The sequence below is a fragment of the Calypte anna genome, chromosome 4A (genome assembly GCF_003957555.1).
Source record: "Calypte anna isolate BGI_N300 chromosome 4A, bCalAnn1_v1.p, whole genome shotgun sequence".
Taxonomy (NCBI): domain Eukaryota; kingdom Metazoa; phylum Chordata; class Aves; order Apodiformes; family Trochilidae; genus Calypte; species Calypte anna.
Window position 1 is genome coordinate 41,058,309 of NC_044248.1, and position 17,337 is coordinate 41,075,645.

The 17,337-nt window shown below is 43.5% G+C and overlaps 2 protein-coding genes across 2 annotated transcripts; both read left to right on the top strand.

Annotated features, from left to right (window-relative positions):
- The first annotated feature begins 1,692 nt into the window (after positions 1-1,692).
- PLA2G12A (phospholipase A2 group XIIA) lies at positions 1,693-6,998 on the top strand. Its single transcript, XM_030450096.1, has 4 exons — positions 1,693-2,004; positions 2,966-3,042; positions 4,110-4,275; positions 5,228-6,998. Exons 1-4 carry the CDS (start codon positions 1,785-1,787, stop codon positions 5,344-5,346), a joined length of 582 nt encoding a protein of 193 aa, XP_030305956.1. The 5' UTR covers positions 1,693-1,784; the 3' UTR covers positions 5,347-6,998.
- A 1,316-nt stretch (positions 6,999-8,314) lies between these two features.
- Positions 8,315-17,077, top strand: CASP6 (caspase 6). The gene is made up of 8 exons (XM_030450121.1): positions 8,315-8,483; positions 10,388-10,429; positions 10,914-10,956; positions 12,944-13,090; positions 13,489-13,565; positions 13,988-14,163; positions 14,946-15,102; positions 15,710-17,077. Exons 1-8 carry the CDS (start codon positions 8,453-8,455, stop codon positions 15,946-15,948), a joined length of 912 nt encoding a protein of 303 aa, XP_030305981.1. The 5' UTR covers positions 8,315-8,452; the 3' UTR covers positions 15,949-17,077.
- The last annotated feature ends 260 nt before the right edge of the window (positions 17,078-17,337 follow it).

Sequence of the window (17,337 nt, forward strand, 5' to 3'; positions counted from 1 at the left end):
TACCAAGTGGGTTGATTTGGGTCTGATTTTTCTTTTCAGCAAATCACGACTGGGCTTTCCACGTTTAACACACTTTATCCTCTTTTACAACTCTGTCTTGCACGTTTGATGCTCTTACCTGAAACTGAATCACTCAGATGTGTAAAGGTCACTGAGTCAGTTTCCTTCCCTTGGGTTAAAATCTTAATGGTTCACACCTATACTCCCTACAGCATTTGTTGGGGTTTTTGTGTTTTACTTCTCCTGTTTTGTTTGTTCGTTCTGTTTGTTTGTTTCTTTTTTCTCGGATAAGGGTGTTTTCCAAAAGGCCCTATTTTTCTAGCTGTATTAACACAAATTCTGCCCAGATAGAGGAAGCCACAGTAGTATTTTCAACACCCCCCTCCCACAGCCCATGTTTTGCTCCAAGCCCAGCCCTGTCACGACCGGCACTGAACCTTCTCCTTCCTGCAAACAGGAAAAATCAGCATTTGGGGGGGGTTTTGGGAGGGGTTGGGGTGTTTGGTTTTTTTTTTGTTTGTTTTTTTTTTCTCTTGGGGGGGGGAGGGGTGGATATTTTTTCCCAAAAACATTATCGCTGGCTCTTCCACTGCTTTCACCATAACCACCAAACCCTGCCCGTTCCCTGCGTTACCGGCACACAACTGCTCTCCCAGTTTGTGTCCGGACGGGTCGGGTCGGGTCATAGAATCATAGAATTAGCCGGGTTGGAAGGGACCTCAGAGATCATCTAGTCCAACCCTTGACCCACCGGAGCAGTTGCTAGACCATGGCACTGAGTGCCACATCCAGTCTTTTTTTAAATGTCTCCAGGGACGGAGAATCTACCACCTCTCCGGGCAGTCCATTCCATAGCCTAATCACCCTCTCCGTGAAGAAATTCTTTCTAATATCTAACCTAAACCTCCCCTGGCACAACTTAAGACTGTGTCCTCTTGTCTTGTTGAAGGTCGTATGTGAAAAGAGTCCAGTTCCCACCTTGCTACAGCCTCCTTTCAGGTAGTTGTAGACAGCAATGAGGTCTCCCCTGAGCCTCCTCTTCTTCAGACTGAACAGCCCCAGCTCTCTCAGCCTCTCCTCATAGGGCCTGTGCTCGAGTCCCTTCACCAGCCTGGTTGCCCTCCTTTGGACCTGTTCCAGGACCTCTACATCCTTCTTAAACTGAGGGGCCCAGAACTGGACACAGTACTCGAGGTGTGGCCTAACCAGCGCTGAGTACAGGGGAAGAATCACCTCCCTGGACCTGCTGGTGACGCTGTTTTTGATACAGGCCAGGATGCCATTGGCCTTCTTGGCCACCTGGGCACACTGCTGGCTCATATTCAGTCCCCAAGGCCCAGGGGACACCGTGACCGGCGGCGAAGGGCTCGGTTCCAGGCGGGGTTTTGCGGTTCCTCCTCTTGCAGCTGCGGGGGGGATACGAAAAGCTCTGCCCGGCTGTCCCCCAGCGCCATCTTGACCCTTCCCTCTAAACCCCCCTCTGTCCGTCGGCAGCAGCTCAAAAAAAAAAAGCATTAAAAGCATTTTGGCCGCGCCTGAGCTGTTCGCAGCCCTCTCCACTTCACTCCCACTTCCACGCGAAACTCTCCTTCCCCTCCGCTTGAGGCACCATCAGCCTCCCCGCTCCCCTTTTCCTCCCGGGACGGTGCGTGCGGTGCCCTCGGACTCCTCCCCCGCGGGCGGGTCGGGGCGGTACCCCCGGGGACGATGGCGGCTGCGGGCCGAACCGGGCCGCTCGGGAGTGGGCAGGCGGCGGGGGCTTAGCGGGTCCCCCGCCGCTCGGCATGGCCCGCACTCTCCTACCCCTGCTCCTTCTGCTCCTGCGGGCCTGTGCCTGGATGGGCCCTGGACTGGCGGCATCCCCGGAGGCTCCGCAGACCCCGGACTGGCGGGCGACGCTGAAAACAATCCGCAACGGGGTGCACAAGATCGACGTGTACCTCAACGCGGCCCTCGACCTTCTGGGAGGCGAGGATGGGCTCTGCCGCTACAAATGCAGTGACGGTAAAGCGGGCGGGGGGCTGCAGCCACCGCGACCCTTGCCCTGCCGCTAGCCGGCTCCCTTCAGGCGGCCCGACCCGGTCCGGTCCGGTCAGACCCGTCCCGGAGCTGCGAGGGTGGACGGGAGGGACGGGTTTCTTATCACCCGCGTTTCAGGAGCGCCCCGAAACGGGAGGTTCGGGCAGAACCTCCTGGTCTTGCTCGCTCGGCTTGAACCGAGTCTCCGGTGGTTTATTGGGTCGGGTTATGTATTAAGTCGGGAATGGGTTCGGTGGTGCCACCCTGAGTGGGTCCGCAGATGGCCGGGACACAGTGACGGTTCCTTCCTGCCCCATGATAACGCAGTTTTCAAAGGCGTTTTAATCTTCTTTTAACTTCGGTCTCGGTTTGTGTCAAATACCGAAACAAGGGGGAAGGCAAATTTTCAAATTAACTCCGCGATCTTCCTTAATTTGGGATGCAGAATTCTCCCGGGTGTTCAGGGAGAGAAGACTTCAGAGTCTCATTTAAATGTTATTATTGTTACAGTTGTAGAAATAAAAAAGATGTTAATTCCATTTTAAAGGTTAAGCTAAAACCAGCAGAGCACTGCTCTTGATTGCATATAAATACAGTATAACTTAATTTACTCTGTTCTTTAATGTAATCCTACATGTTAATCCTAAATGAAATCCTACACTTGACCAAATCATCAGTGGTAACTTTAGCATTGTTTTGTTTTGTTTAAACTTGGGAAGCTCCTATTAACACTCAGGTATCTTGTCCCCCATTAAAAAAAATACTTCTTATCCCTAAGTTGTCATTTGGTAAGAAGTGTTGATATTCAGGTGCCTGAATATATGTTTAAGGTAAAAATGTAACTGGTACTGTCTTAAGCCCAACAAATCCCTGTGGTGAGTTTTAATAGTACTAAAATTCTGTGTAAAAAAAAATTATTTGAGGCATGATAAATTTTCTTTCTCAGGATCAAAGCCCCTTCATCGCTATGGGTATAAACCAGCCCCACCAAATGGTTGTGGATCCCCTCTATTTGGAGTTCAGGTAAGTGTTTGGGGTCTATTTGGGGTCTTCTTTCTTCATACCTCAACTTTTGCCAACTCCCCATCCTAAGGATTAGAGAGCATCCATGTACAGTGCCTGCTTGTATCAGCTCAAACACATGCTTGGCAGCAGCATATGGAAAATGTTAGTAAACAAACACAGCATGAACATTTTCATAATTTACACAAAATACAAGGATAAAGTGGAATTTGATTATTTCTTATATTTTAATGTTTGCTTTACTGTTTTGCTGTCGTGATCTTGAGTAACCCCAAGTGCAGCTCTGTAAGAATGGAGGGGTTGGCTCTGACTCCTACTTTTCCGTACTGACTGATCCATTTTCCTTAATACCAGAAAGAAAATACAGGTTAGCTTATGTACTGGGTCTGGCTGGGATGGGGCTAACTTTCTTCATAGCAAGGTGCACGCCACTGTGTTTGGGATTTGGGGCTAAAAGTGCTGATGGTTTTGACTGTTGTGTAGTGATGGGGCAGCTTGGGGACTTTTTTCTGCCCCTTCACCACCCCAGAGCACAGTCTGGGGCTGGGGCAGGGGGCTGGGAGGGGACACACAGCTGGGCAGCTGATCTGAACTGGCCCAAAGGGTTTTATTCCATATGACACAGAGTCATGACCAGCAATAAAAACTGGAAGAACAGGGTGGGGTGGGTGGTGGTAGTGTGAGCATTTGGCTTCCAAGGTGGTTGTTGCTCAGAGATTGTCTGGGCATCCATCTGCCTGGGGGATGTGGTGAACAATTAATTGCATTTGTGCTTCTTATTTTGGGGCATTTTTTTTCCCCCTATTTCATTTATCCAATAAGCTGTCTTTATCTTGCCCCACATGGTTTTTGTTTTGCTTTTGTTCTTCCTATTCTCTGGTCTCTGGAGGAGCATGAGGGCTGAGCAAGCAACTCTCTGAGTTCTTGGCTCTTGGATGTGGCCAAACGACAGCTTGAGAACAGTGAAATACTGTGAATAAGTGAATGATAGCTGAATTGATTGCATTAGTTGTTAATTTCTTTCTTAATTGGAATACCAATGGAGTGTGTGTGTGTGTTCTTCACAGTTTGACATTGGCATCCCTTCAATGACCAAGTGCTGTAATCACCATGACAGATGCTATGATACTTGTGGCAATAGTAAAAATGATTGTGATGAGCAGTTTCAGTCCTGCCTCTCCAAAATTTGCAGAGATGTGCAGAAAACACTTGGAATCTCAGAGAGTGTCCAGGGTAAGTGTGAAAAAGCATTTTTTTTTTCCAAGTTTAACTGAACTCATTTCTCAAAGAGTGATGCCTTGTCCTGTCCCTCTGTCAAGCTGTCTAGACACTTGTACAAAGCAAAGACACAGCACAGGAAAACAATCAGAGTTAAAAATAAACTTGAGGGGAAACACAACATTTAGGAGTATGAATATGGGAACACAACTTGGCCAAAACATTTAACTCTTGCATTTACTGCTGAATGGCTGAATATCCACTGGGTGATTTCTAAATCCCTGCTACATTTGATTGCTAGTAAACTGTAGGAAAATACTGAATTGTTTTTTATGAAATAAGATATGAGAATAATATATAGTCATAGTGGAAGTAGTTAATACTGTCCCTTAGTGAATAAATTTGGGGTTTTTTAACAACAGGCCACACAATCCTCCTGGTTGCTGGCCTGCATCTGATGAATACATGACACAAACACTTTTTAACTTTGGCCAGTGTCACTTTTACAGTAAGTAGTCCCACTGAGAGCAATATATTTTTAGAACAAGCCTGTGTTTGAACTTCTCTGATTGATTTAACTGCAAATAAGCCATCAAGATAGTGTTTAGTGTCAGAACTGGTAAATATTTGTTCACTTCTGTTGAGCTGCTGTTAAAAGTAGCAACCTCTGCATAAATTAGGATGCAAAAAGTACAGGAGTAAACCAGCTCTTTCATCTTCCCAAGTGATGTTTTAGGTGATGTTTCTAACACTGATGACATCCCATATGCAATGAATTTTTTGGATTGTTTTGTTTGAATCTTCATTCACAGCTTAAGTGATTCTGTGTTGGTTCAGTCTTTCATTTGCTATGCCCAGAGAAGACTGCTTCTTTCTTAGAATTCTCCCCATTTTGCCACAGTAATTTCTGTTAGTTTCATCTTCCAATTTCAAGAGTACTTTTAACTGAATTCCTCTTTATTTGCAGCTTGTGAGTCAACTGTCCAGCTGCTGTTTGATGCAGTTATGCTTTTAGGATGTAAACCATACCTGGATAGCCAGAGGGCTGCATGTATGTGTCGTTATGAGGATAAGACAGACCTCTGAAAGAAGATCCTGAGATCTCCAGGTTAAAGACTCCCTGGATCATATCAAGTGTTTGGTTACAAAGCTTCAGGATTTTCAGACAGTAATATTTGAAACACTGACATGGTTCCAAAGTCACTATCATATTCCTCCTAATGTAAAGAAAGAAACATGTCTTCCTTCTCTTCCCTGCTATGCCAGAAGTTTGGAAACTAAAGTGAGTTTCCTTTGGTGACTACCTGCTCAGGATGTGTTTTCAGGAATCACTGGTGCCATTTTAAAGTTTCAAAGAAAACTCCACAGCAGAGCTTGCAGTGACACAAGAAGAGTTAACTGCATTGGATACTCGAATTATTTTTAACATAGGTCAACTTTTAGGTTTACTGGCAGCTGATGCATCTGATAAATCCAACAGGAAAGAGCATTTCATGTGCATTAATGTGGCATCTTAAATGGACTTTCATGCTTGTGGTACAGTTGCCTGCAGTTCTCTCTGGTGTATCCTGTTCTGTGGGGTTTTGTTTTTCTTAAAACCAAACAAAAAACTCCAAGCCCTTAGAAAGGCTATATATCTGTACTATATATTTCTACCTGATTCTGTATCAGCCTTATTTCTACAGCACTTTTCAGATCTCACAGGTTGATCCTTTTAAGGCTCGGCCACTAAAATGAACAGTTTGCAACCTAAGGATATACTTTTGATTTGCCAACATGGTAGAATATAGTTGCTGTATTATTTTTTAAAAAATGAATCAAATGTTTATTTTTCAAATAAAACATTGTGTATTATATGCATACAAAGGTTTGTTTTGGAGAAATTGATTTGTCTTGTAGCACAACTTGGTTACTGCATTTATCTTTGCTTTCATTTAGTTCATTCTAATGAAAACTTAAAGTTCCAGAGTTATAGGGTCAGTGTGCCCAACACACCCTGTTATTTAAAACGTCCTCTGTGAGGCTGACAGATATTTGAGCCTGTGTTTCTGTCATCTGTTCCTATGACCTCTGTGAGGCTGAGAAACATCTGAGCCTGTAATTCTGTCATCTGTTCCCTCTCTGACTTCTCTAGCTGAAATCACCTGATGTCTGAATTATTTGGGCTATGTTCTCTTTACTGATTTTTTTTTTTTTTTGCTGCTTATCTCCAGCCATCAGCCCTGGCTTGCATTATGTCTTGTGTCATAAAGCATTTTATTTGCTCTCCTGCTGCCCTTATTTGGCCTTAGAAATCTTCAGCTGGAGAGGACTGAAAATTAAAATACAGCATGTGCAAACAGAGTGGATGTCATATTGTCCTGGTTTTGGCAGGAACAGAGTTAATTTTCTTCCTAGCAGCTGGTACAGTGCTGTGGTTTGGATTTGGCTTGAGAACAATGTTGATAACACACTGATGTTACCAAGGACTTCCCAGCTTCTCATGCCCTGCCAGGGAGAAGCTGGGAGGGGGCAGAGCCAGGACAGCTGATTCAAACTGGCCAAAGGGATATTCCATGCCATATGACATCATTCTCAGTATAAGAACTGGGGAGACTTGGCTGGGAGGGTCTACCACAGCTTGGGATTTAGCTGGGCATCAGCCAGCAGGTGGTGAGCATTACTGTGCATTACTTGTTTTCTATATTTTATTATTATTCTCTTCCTTTTCTGTACTATTAAACTGTCTTTATCTCAAACCATGAGTTTTACCTTTTTCCAGTTCTCTCCTCCATCCCTGCTGGGGGAGGAAGGGAGCAAACAGCTGTGTGGTTGTTTTAGCTGCCTTCCAGGTTGAATCACAACACATGCTTAAAACCTAAAATTTACCTTACTTGTGGATCACAATGTGATTTCTCCTCTAGAAATATTTTAATGTTTTTTTCATCATTTTTTTTCCACTAGAGCTTACTGTACATGTTAGTGAATACAAGTGCCTCATAAAGTTCCTGCTGAAATTCTTTTGCTATGCTTCATGATTTTGGTATTTTTTGTTTGTGGTTATGAAGCAGCACTGCAAGAGAAGCATCACTAGAGTTTTACAAAACCATGCTTGAAGAACTGTGGTTCCTCTAAATTGGGTGATATGTATTTTCTGCCAGAGAACTGAACTGACTCTGAATCACCCTGGAATGCTATGGTTGGAACCCTAGAAGTCTTTTAGCACCATGGCATTGCTTGTTTAAAATAAGAATCACATAAGTTCACAACACTGTAATGCAACTAGATGACTGCTGAGTTGGGTAGAAACAAGCTTAAACTGGATGCTTAAATGAGCACAATATTTTGACTGTTGTCTGTATTGACCTGTAATTGTACCATGAAAGCCTTCCAGTTTCCTTCAAACCATTATAACACTAAACAGAGCTTTAAGACTGCTGGACTGTACAACACATGTCACTTGGATAGTTCTGCTTGCAAACCTGAGGAAACATTTGACTTCTTCACTTTGTAAAAGCTTTTCCTGGGTCAGAAATCCACAAGTAAACCATACAAAATGCATTTTTACAGGTCATGGCCCCAAAATGAAGGCTATCACCCCCAAGATCAATCATACCATTTAACAACTGATATTTTTATATATAAATACGTAAATGAATATGATACTATATATAGCAGCTCTTTGCATTTGACTCACTACTGCATACGTATATAGTTAGCAACACTCTTTAAGTATTGATGTGAACTGTTTGGGTTTTTTTACAGGTTAAAGTCATAACACAAATGCCTAAATCTCCCCTCCTCAAGCTTTAAACCATTTCCCTTTGCCCAGGAATAACGCAGGACAAACTGAAATACCGACAGCCGCTTTAACACATCACCCTTCCATTTTCCCGGCCACTGTTCACCTCCTCCAGCCGGTGGGTCCCTGCTACCTCCCGAGCTAAGCCTGCCACACCAAGCCCCGGGAATTACGGGTTTCTCCTCCTCCCGCAGCCCCGGGAAGGTCCCTCCCTCCCGGGCCACCGGGACCCCCGCACAGTCCCGCAGCACCTCCTCCCCCGTATCTCCCGCCCCCTCAGGAGGAACGAGCGATCGACGCCCTGCCCCCGAAGGGCTGCCTGGGCCGGGCCCAGGAGGCGGGACGGAGCCGGGAAGGCAAAGCTTAACACCGAGGGCACTGCGGGGACTCCCGGTGCCTGTGGCCGCCGTCATGTCGGGCTCTGAGCGGAGGAGGCCGGCGGGTAGGTGGGCATCGGGGGGTTGGGGAGAAGGTACCGGTGCCCATCGAAGGGATTGCTGGGGGAGTGGGGGTGTTTAGCATCGTCCGGAGCCAACGGCGCGGCCACTTCCCCCCCCCCCTAATACCTCCCTTCCCTCGTTAATGTGCGGGGACGCTACCGTGCGGGGCCATCAAATGTCTGCGGTCCCCAGGCCATCCTCTGGAGATGAAGGTTGTGTTTGTTTCGATGGAAGAGAGGGAGGGGGGGTGTCTTCCGGAGGCGTGGCGTGGCGGTCCTCTCCCCTAACCCCCCCCCCGTTAATGTGCGGGTTCGCTACCGTGCGGGGCCATCAAATGTCTGCGGTTCCCATGCCAACCCCGTGCTGTGTGTATGGAAAAGAGGGAGGGGGGTGTCTTCCGGGGGGCTTGTGGGTCCCTTGGTCGGACCCGAAGCGGCAGAGCGGGGGCTTTGCGTGCGGGCAGCGCATCCCGCAGGTCGCTGCCGTGTGGAGCGGGGGTTTTGCTTCACTCCTGAGAAGGGAGGGAAGGGGAAGGAAAGGAAAGGAAAGGAAAGGAAGGGGCAAGAATGACGGGAGCAGCAAAGCGGAAGTAAATCTGCACGTAAAAACCCAGCGCACAACGTGGAGGGGAAGGTCCCGGTCCCCCCCGGAGAAACCATGGGAGGGGAGCGGGGTTAAGGATGGGGAGCCCGGGCCGGACCCCCCCGACACACCCCGGCTGGGGAGGGGAGAGAGCGGGGCAGCGGGGTTGTTTTCTGAAGAAAGAAAAACAGCTCATGAAGGGAAAACGCCGTGGATATTCCGGGTTCAGGAGCCTAAGAAGAAAGGTGATGTGTAACAAAGAGCAGGGAAGGATAGGAGCTGCTGAGCTGTGGGGGCTTGATACCCAAAGATGTTGTCAGACTTCTTTTTGGTGCCATTTTGTTTCGGCTGTTTTCTAAATGCCCAAAGGGTAGAATCTATCGAGATTGTATCCAGGAAAAGATGCTATCAGATCCCAGTGTAACCCAGTGCATACCTGACTTTTGATTCCTTTGAAACAGTCCATCTCCAGGAGAGCTAAGGCAAGTCCCATTGAAACCAGCCAGTTTTTAGAAGAAGCCTGTGTAAGACAAGCAGAAAAGTTTTCATAAATTGCAACAATTTAAATAGTGTTTACTTGAATGAAGCTGTAATGTGACAGTGGCAATGAAAAGCTAAAACGGAATGCACTGAACAAGATTAAAAGAATAGGAAACCCATCTTGCCTTTAGCTCACGAGTTCTGTTCTTCCCGTGTCTACATGGTAAGAATTTTTATCTAAAAGTTTGGTGACTGTAACAATTTAATCTTATCCCTTAAGCTAAGGCCAAAGCATCAGCCAGATCTCCAGTACAGAAATAAAAACAAGTGTAAATTTAAACATGCAGATGCTCTCTTCAACATCTCACCCTTCCTATTATCAACATCTCAGCCTTTTCTGTTATCCACAGGCACCGGTGCTGGTTGCTTTTGCTCTGTACATGATTTTCTCAGCACTTTTGTCATGTTATGCTTCAGGGATGCTGAAATCCCTTGGTTTGTGCCCTTGGGTTACTGGTGATAATTGTTAGGCAACACCTGAAAGGACAATGATGTCTGGCAAAGGGAATTTTGCATGTCAATAGTAACACTTAGAAGTATGGGGCTTCCTTTGAGGCATTCCCCTGCTCTCCTCTGATGTGGTGTTCAACTTAAAAGCTCCTAAAGCCGTCTTCGAGTTTGTGCTCCTATCTTAAGAACCTTTTCCCCTCTGCCAAGACAGAGGTGTGTTTGTTTGTTTTGCAAAAGGCTTCAATCAGATGAGAAATACAGATGTGAAAAGGTTTTATACAAAATAGTTTGTTAATTAAATGTATGTATGACCTGTCTTCTCTTCTAATTACAGGCCATGTCCAGTTGGATAGCAGACCTACAGCAGCCACCACAGGTGCAGTAAAGTCCATAGTTTTCATAATGTGGTAGCTAAGTCTCCACTGGTAGTAGTGGGAGCTGTGATTTTATAGCCCACTGAAATATGTAAGCAAAAGGAATAAGTATTTTGGCCTAATTGCAAGTTCTGTGTGGTCTCAAGATGTGCATGTTCCCCCTTATTCCTACAGTGTTACCTCTATGTGCATTCTCTTACTGGAGATACTGACATCTTTATAATTTAGCAAAAGAAAAAGAAGAAATCTTGCATGTCTTTTCCACCTAAAATTCTGGCTATTGGGACTCAGAACTTTAAGAACAGCCTCCAAAAACTGTGGGTGCAGGCAAATGCTAATGAAGCTGTTAAACTGCATGCCTAGATACCTGATGTGTGAATGAGCTTTTGGGTCACATTACCAGCTAACTTTTAAGGCTGGGTGCACAAGTTCAAATTGTTTATTTTAAGGAATGATTCAGTGGATAAATTGCTTTTTTCCTAACAGATGGAAATCAGAACATCACAGAAGTGGATGCTCTCGATATAAGGTAAAGTTCAGATGACAACAAAGAGCTGGCCCATGGCATTGAGGTCAGTGCAGGCTTTCCCTAGTTTTATTAAGAATGAATCTGGATTATTCAGCTCCACCCACTTAGAAAACACCTTCTAGTTTTCAGTGTGCCAGATGTAGAACCCATCTTTCTCACGAAGTCATGCAGAAGGGACTCTTACAAGTGAAATCCTTTTATGCTGGGCAATGTGCAGAAACCATGGCAAAAATACCACCATAGTCTAAAGAAGAATTGGGCAGACTGGTTGGGTGAGTGTAGCACAGGAGTGTAGCCCAGTAGAAAGCAGGTAAAGGGGCCACAGGGTAGGGATTCCATGAATTTTCCTACTCCACCTCACAGCATCATTTAGCTCTGTAAAAGGCAAGAGCAGAGGAAGAACTATTCAGGGAACCATCCTGGATCCAGAGACTTAACTATCAAAATCCCTTCTAAGTCTATGTCTAACTGATTGCTAAGGAAGATCATAGAATCATAGAATACCAGGTTGGAAGGGACCTCAAGGAACAAAGATAAATTGCCAGAATCTAAATAAACTCTGGTACTGGTACAGGTGAAATATTATTCATAATTACAGTGCTAAGTTTCTCATCTTTGCATTTAATCATAATAAGTACTCAAATTGGGGAAAGTGGGGACTTAACTTTTCTTATTGGTTCTCCAACCAATATTATAGAACCACTCCCATCCCCACCCTGACTTTAAACAATCATCCAGGATGCTGCTCTCTGATTGAATTCTTGGTGTCTGAATATCTTACTCAGATGATACAAAAAATGTTTTACTAAAGGACTTCTCATAATGAAGTGGAGAAGCAGAAATAGTTTATGGATAACTGGGGTCATCTTGTAGTGCAACAAAAGCATTTTGCTGATGAAACTGTGATCTTTAAGTAACATCTACAGGCAAATATTCTAAGCAACTTGCACCAAAACTGGAGATTCCAGAGCGTGATAAAAAACAGTAACATGGCAAAAAATGACAGCACTAAGTACAGGCAGCCCTAGGGCAGCATGACCTGGACTGTCGTTTTGTGCACCTCTAACACTGGCCTTGTCTACTGCTTGGACTATGGCCAGAACCACTGCAGTTTCTGTTTTCTGGACTGATGCCTCTGTCTACAATATTGTTAAGACTGCTGTGTCTCTCAGAATACAGCCATACCAACACTTGGAAATGACCTTTTTGGTCCAAGTGTACAGTCCATAGGGTGCAATCACAGACTTTTATGTTGTCTTTTGTTCATAAAACAGTAAAATTGATGCATGCCCCTCCCAAACATAGAAGCATGCTATATTTCCCTTGCCATGATCATTTTAAGAGTCTTAGACTTAGAAGCTGGGTCAGTCATTTGTTTCATCCTTCAGACCAACACTATCCTTCAGCTTTAGGATTTTGCTGGCTGGTTGCTACAAGTTTAAATGAACAGTTGTGTTGCCATAGCTTACATTTTGCTGGAGAAATACAATTTTTTTTCCCTTTTGCAAGATGCACTGTGCGTGTCACCTCATCACCAGTTTAGAGCCCATTGCTTACAATGCAGCACGTGGTTTTCCAAATATGTAAATATGCACTATCCAATTATGTTAAAATAATATTTAAACATAACAGGGAGAATTGGAACTGAGTCTAAAGTACACTCTTAAATGCCTTTACTGTGTTACTCATGAGATAACCTCATGACAAGAGAAAGTATGGTGTAGGGAAACTGTTCAACCTACCTGATAGAACCTAGGACACAGCCAACATCTTGGTTTTCCTGAAGTGCTGGAAGTGGCAAGCTTTTCAAAAAGGCCTAATGATTTAGGCTCTTCCTGATATGTTGAACATTTTGAAGACTTGTCTTCTGAACTTGGATCCTCCAGGTCTAGTCAGTTACAAAAATCTCCTCTAGCAGGCATCTGGGAAGCAAATTTAATTAGTCATTAACTGATTTACTGAGAACATTCTCCATCTCTGGCACCAGGCAAACACTTGATCCTGCAGCACAATACAAAATGAACCATCAGACAAGAGGAATTGCCTTAATCTTCAATCATGAGCACTTCTTTTGGCATTTAAGGCTGCCAGAGAGACGTGGGACCCTGGCAGACAGAAACAACCTGAAACGCAGGTAAGAAACTTGGGTTTGCTACCAAAGCTTAAAAAGCTAAACTTCAGAAATCGTGGGGATTTCTGTTACATAAATCTTATGTTTAAATAGAGAGCAAAAGATTTTGCACACAAGCACCTATGCAACCTTGGCAAAGAAATTCATAATAAAAAGCTTCAAGTCATGGTCCTTGAAGTCACAGAAATTGCTGGCACAGCATCAGTGAGTCCTCTCTTAGGACAAACTTTGCAGTAAATTTAGGTATTACTGCTGCCCTTGACACTGGCTTGTGTTAAAAATCAACTTTAGTAGTTAGTTTGTTTTCAGAAATAATGCATAAACATGAATATTCATTGTCTCACATGGAAAGCAGCTGGTTGGTAGGAACTTTCAGTAATAACGCTGTGTTTTAACACTAGCTTGACAGACCTTGGATTTGAAGTCAGACATTTTGATGATCTGAAAGCAGAAGCTGTAATGCAGAGAATTTACGAAGGTAGGAGACTATCTACTGGTTATGTAACTAAATGTTTATCTTCTATTCCATTCTCTCTGTTCACTTTACAGAATAATTTTTGTGCATAAGGGAGTTGTTTAATATTAGAAGGACTTAACCAGGGCTAGACTTCAGGTTATATAATTGCAAGGGATGTGAAGCTTCTGTGGAGGGAACTAATGAAGCTGCCAAGAGCTGAAAGAAAAGTACCTGCAGACTGAGAGAAGTTAATAACTTTCTTTTTATTCATTGTGGTCCTTACCTTCAGCCACGTTGAACTGCACCTCCACATGTCTGTAGTGTTACACTGTCTGAAAAACAGGGTTCATTTGAAAAAGGAATGATCAGAGATCCAAGTGTAGAATGTTTTTTAAACCTTAAGATCACTGTTTAGTCACCTAAACAACACTTGACTATTTCAGCCTCCCAGAGTGACCACAGTGATGCTGACTGCTTTGTGTGTGTGTTCCTGAGTCATGGTGAGAATGATCACGTTTATGCATATGATGCCCAAATCAAAATTGAGACAATCACAGACATGTTCAGAGGAGACAAGTGCCCGAGTCTGGTAGGAAAACCGAAGATATTTATCATTCAGGTAAGATGTCTGGCTCTGAATTCAGTGGAGTTAACACTGAGCTGTGTTTTATTGTAATAGGGAAATCAGTTTTCCTGATACAGCCTTGCCACAAGGGAAAGGTTCTGCATCTTTAGGCAAGAAGGTATGGAAAAATATTCCTTAAGAGATATTTAAGACAGGAATTCCTCTCTTTTTTAAAAAACAATCTTTATGTACACAAGTGTTAATATTATGATTCTAGCTGGATTTCATAGGAAGTAGTTTTATGAAGAGTGATCCAAATTAAGCCCATGTCAGATTGAGTGTCAGTGTATATTTAATGGTAGAGAAGAAACTACCATTTTTTGGAGAAAGTTGTGTACAGTCTCTGCTCAGTTCATACCTCACAGCCCTAGGATAGGCTATAGAAGGCTATCAGACCTCCTTAACCTCACTGTGTGTGGTCACACACTGAAAGAGGTCACCCAGAGAGGTTGTGGAGTGTCCATCTATGAAAATACTTGAGCACTGACTGGACAAGCTGCTCGAGCCAGGGGGGTTGGACCCAAGTGATCTCAAAAAGTCCCTTCCAGTCTCAGTAATTCCATCATCATCTCAAAGCTTTCATTGGATTTCATCACCAATATTTTCACTGCTAGAGAAGTAAATGGGTATTTCTGAATCCAGAGTCATGGGATTGTGGAATACCTGAAGTACCCCGTTAGTGTCAGAAGTATAAAACCATATAGAACCATATAGAAATATATAACCATAGGTGAGCTTGGCCAAGGTGAAAGCCTAACAATAATTGTCACCAACAGGCATGTCGAGGTGATAAACATGATGATCCAGTTATTGCTCAGGATGCAATAGATGGAAGTGAGGAATCCAATGGCAATGAGACTGAGGTGGATGCAGCTGGTGTCTATACCTTGCCTGCTGGTGCAGACTTCATCATGTGCTACTCTGTGGCCCAAGGTAAATTCTGACATTTTTACATCTGATATCTGATAACAAGCTTGAACACTTCTTCGTTTTGCAGTCAAAATAATGAGTACAGTTCCATCACATCTGTTTTACCTGCCTGGGAAGTGATGTTCCTGTGAAAGAGGGAAAAAGTGAAAGAAAACCATCGAGGTTTAGCAAAGAACAAACATTCTCATCATGCTGAGCTGTCATCTGCTGACAGCAAGCATTCCCCTCTTTTCCAGGCCTCTGGACCCCTCTTTTTCCAGGACCCCTCTTTTCCTACCCCTCTGTAGGATTCTGGTGGTCTACAAATTTCCTCTCACGAGGTGTCTGTCTCCTGCAGCCCTCCCTGTATCTTGTCCTCAGCCCTGTCTGCTCTCTGCTAATATGCAGATACAATTCTGTGGTCCCTGAACCACCCTTCTCTTGTGTGAGCACTGATTTAAAAGCCATTTCCCACCTGCTGTTTCCAGTGAAATTACATAATTCTGGAATAATATTTATCTATTAGTAGACCCTTAATGGATGCAGCTAGCAAGCAGTAAGTCATGAATACTTTTGAACTGTCATCACTACTTACATTTGGATATAATTTTGTGTTCCTGCTCTCCAACAGGTTACTTTTCTCATCGTGAAACTGTGAATGGCTCCTGGTACATTCAAGACTTGTGTGAGACACTGAGGAAGCACGGATCTTCCTTGGAGTTCACAGAACTTCTCACTGTTGTTAACAGGAAAGTATCCCATCGGAAGGTGGATGTGTGCAGGGACATCAATGCTATAGGAAAAAAACAGATTCCCTGTTTTGCCTCAATGTTAACTAAAAAACTGTATTTTCATCCAAAATCTAAGTAGATTGTTACTTAACAATGACAGCTCTTCATTAATACCCACTGCAGAAGTGAAAAACCACATCTAAGCTCAGATTAATAACTACAAGATTATTTGCAAAGAATCTGGGATCAAACAATGTAGTTTGTATACCTAATAGTTTCTAAAATCTTAAAGCAATTTTAAAGGTCAGATCATCTCAGGGAATTTGGGAGCTGACTGGTGCAAAATTATTAAAAGGTGCTTAGATTTTATGGGATACTTTTTTTTGTTTCAAGTTTTTCCTTGATTGCCATCTAACCATGGCACTCTTGACTATTTCCAAACATTTCAGATGTTGGATTAGATGAGCTTTTCTTGCTCCATGAGCAGTTTACAGGGAATATGTTTGTAGGGCATCTTTTTTATCCGTGGACAGCAGTATCCACCTTCCTATTTCGTGGATTTTTAGCTTTTGACATTTATGTATTTTCCCTCAACACTAAAAAGGAACTTAATTCCTTAAGTACAGTTGTAGTATTAATAGAGACAAAGGGCTTTTTGCTTGCACACCATTTATGTTTGGGGCACAACTGAAGCCTGCTGGTGCTTTGTATCCTCAGGAAAAAAACCAAGCAGTAGTGAAATGAGACCATGTACAGATTGCTTAGTGGGACTTTGGGTAACCTCACCTGGTACCAAATCTTTAAGGATACAGAAGATGATTTCAAGCTTTCAGGCTCACCACTGCTGGACACCTCTAAGGCAGCTCTGCAAAATACAACATCTGCAAACCTTCCTACTTCAGGCTTTGGTGCTGAATCTTCCTCTTCCTCCCCTTGGCTGATCTCACAGAAAAGTGGCTGCATTTTTCACCATAGAACATTTTATTATAGGATTGTTTCTTCTTCAGCATCAGCAGTTTCAGTGGTACTGACTAGAAGCAAATCTTTTATTGTTTTTTATATAACTGGTACATAGGCTTAACTCTGGGGGACAATGGAGAATCTATTCTGCCTGAATCTGCTTTCTTGGGTATAAAATAACTGGTTTATTGGCTCTGCTTTAGTTAAATCTTTCCCTATACTGAGTCACAGATGTTAAATCTTACTCTGGCTACTTTTAAGCATTGTATAAATCATGTACGTTTGAATGTTTTGATAAATTCTTACAATAAAATGCTACAGTGAAAAATAAATGATTTTATAATAAACGAGATTGAAATATAAGATATATCAACAAATATTTACTAAAAAAGCTTACTTGTGATGCAGGTCTGCCCTCTGCCTCTCTCAATGGTGTTACAACAACAGTCAATGCACAGAGCAAGAAACAAGGAAAGTGATTTCATTAAAACAATCCTTAATACTCAGTGTTAATTATTCTACGTAAAACTGCTGTGCTACAGTAAAGGGTACAAAAAAGGCAACCCTT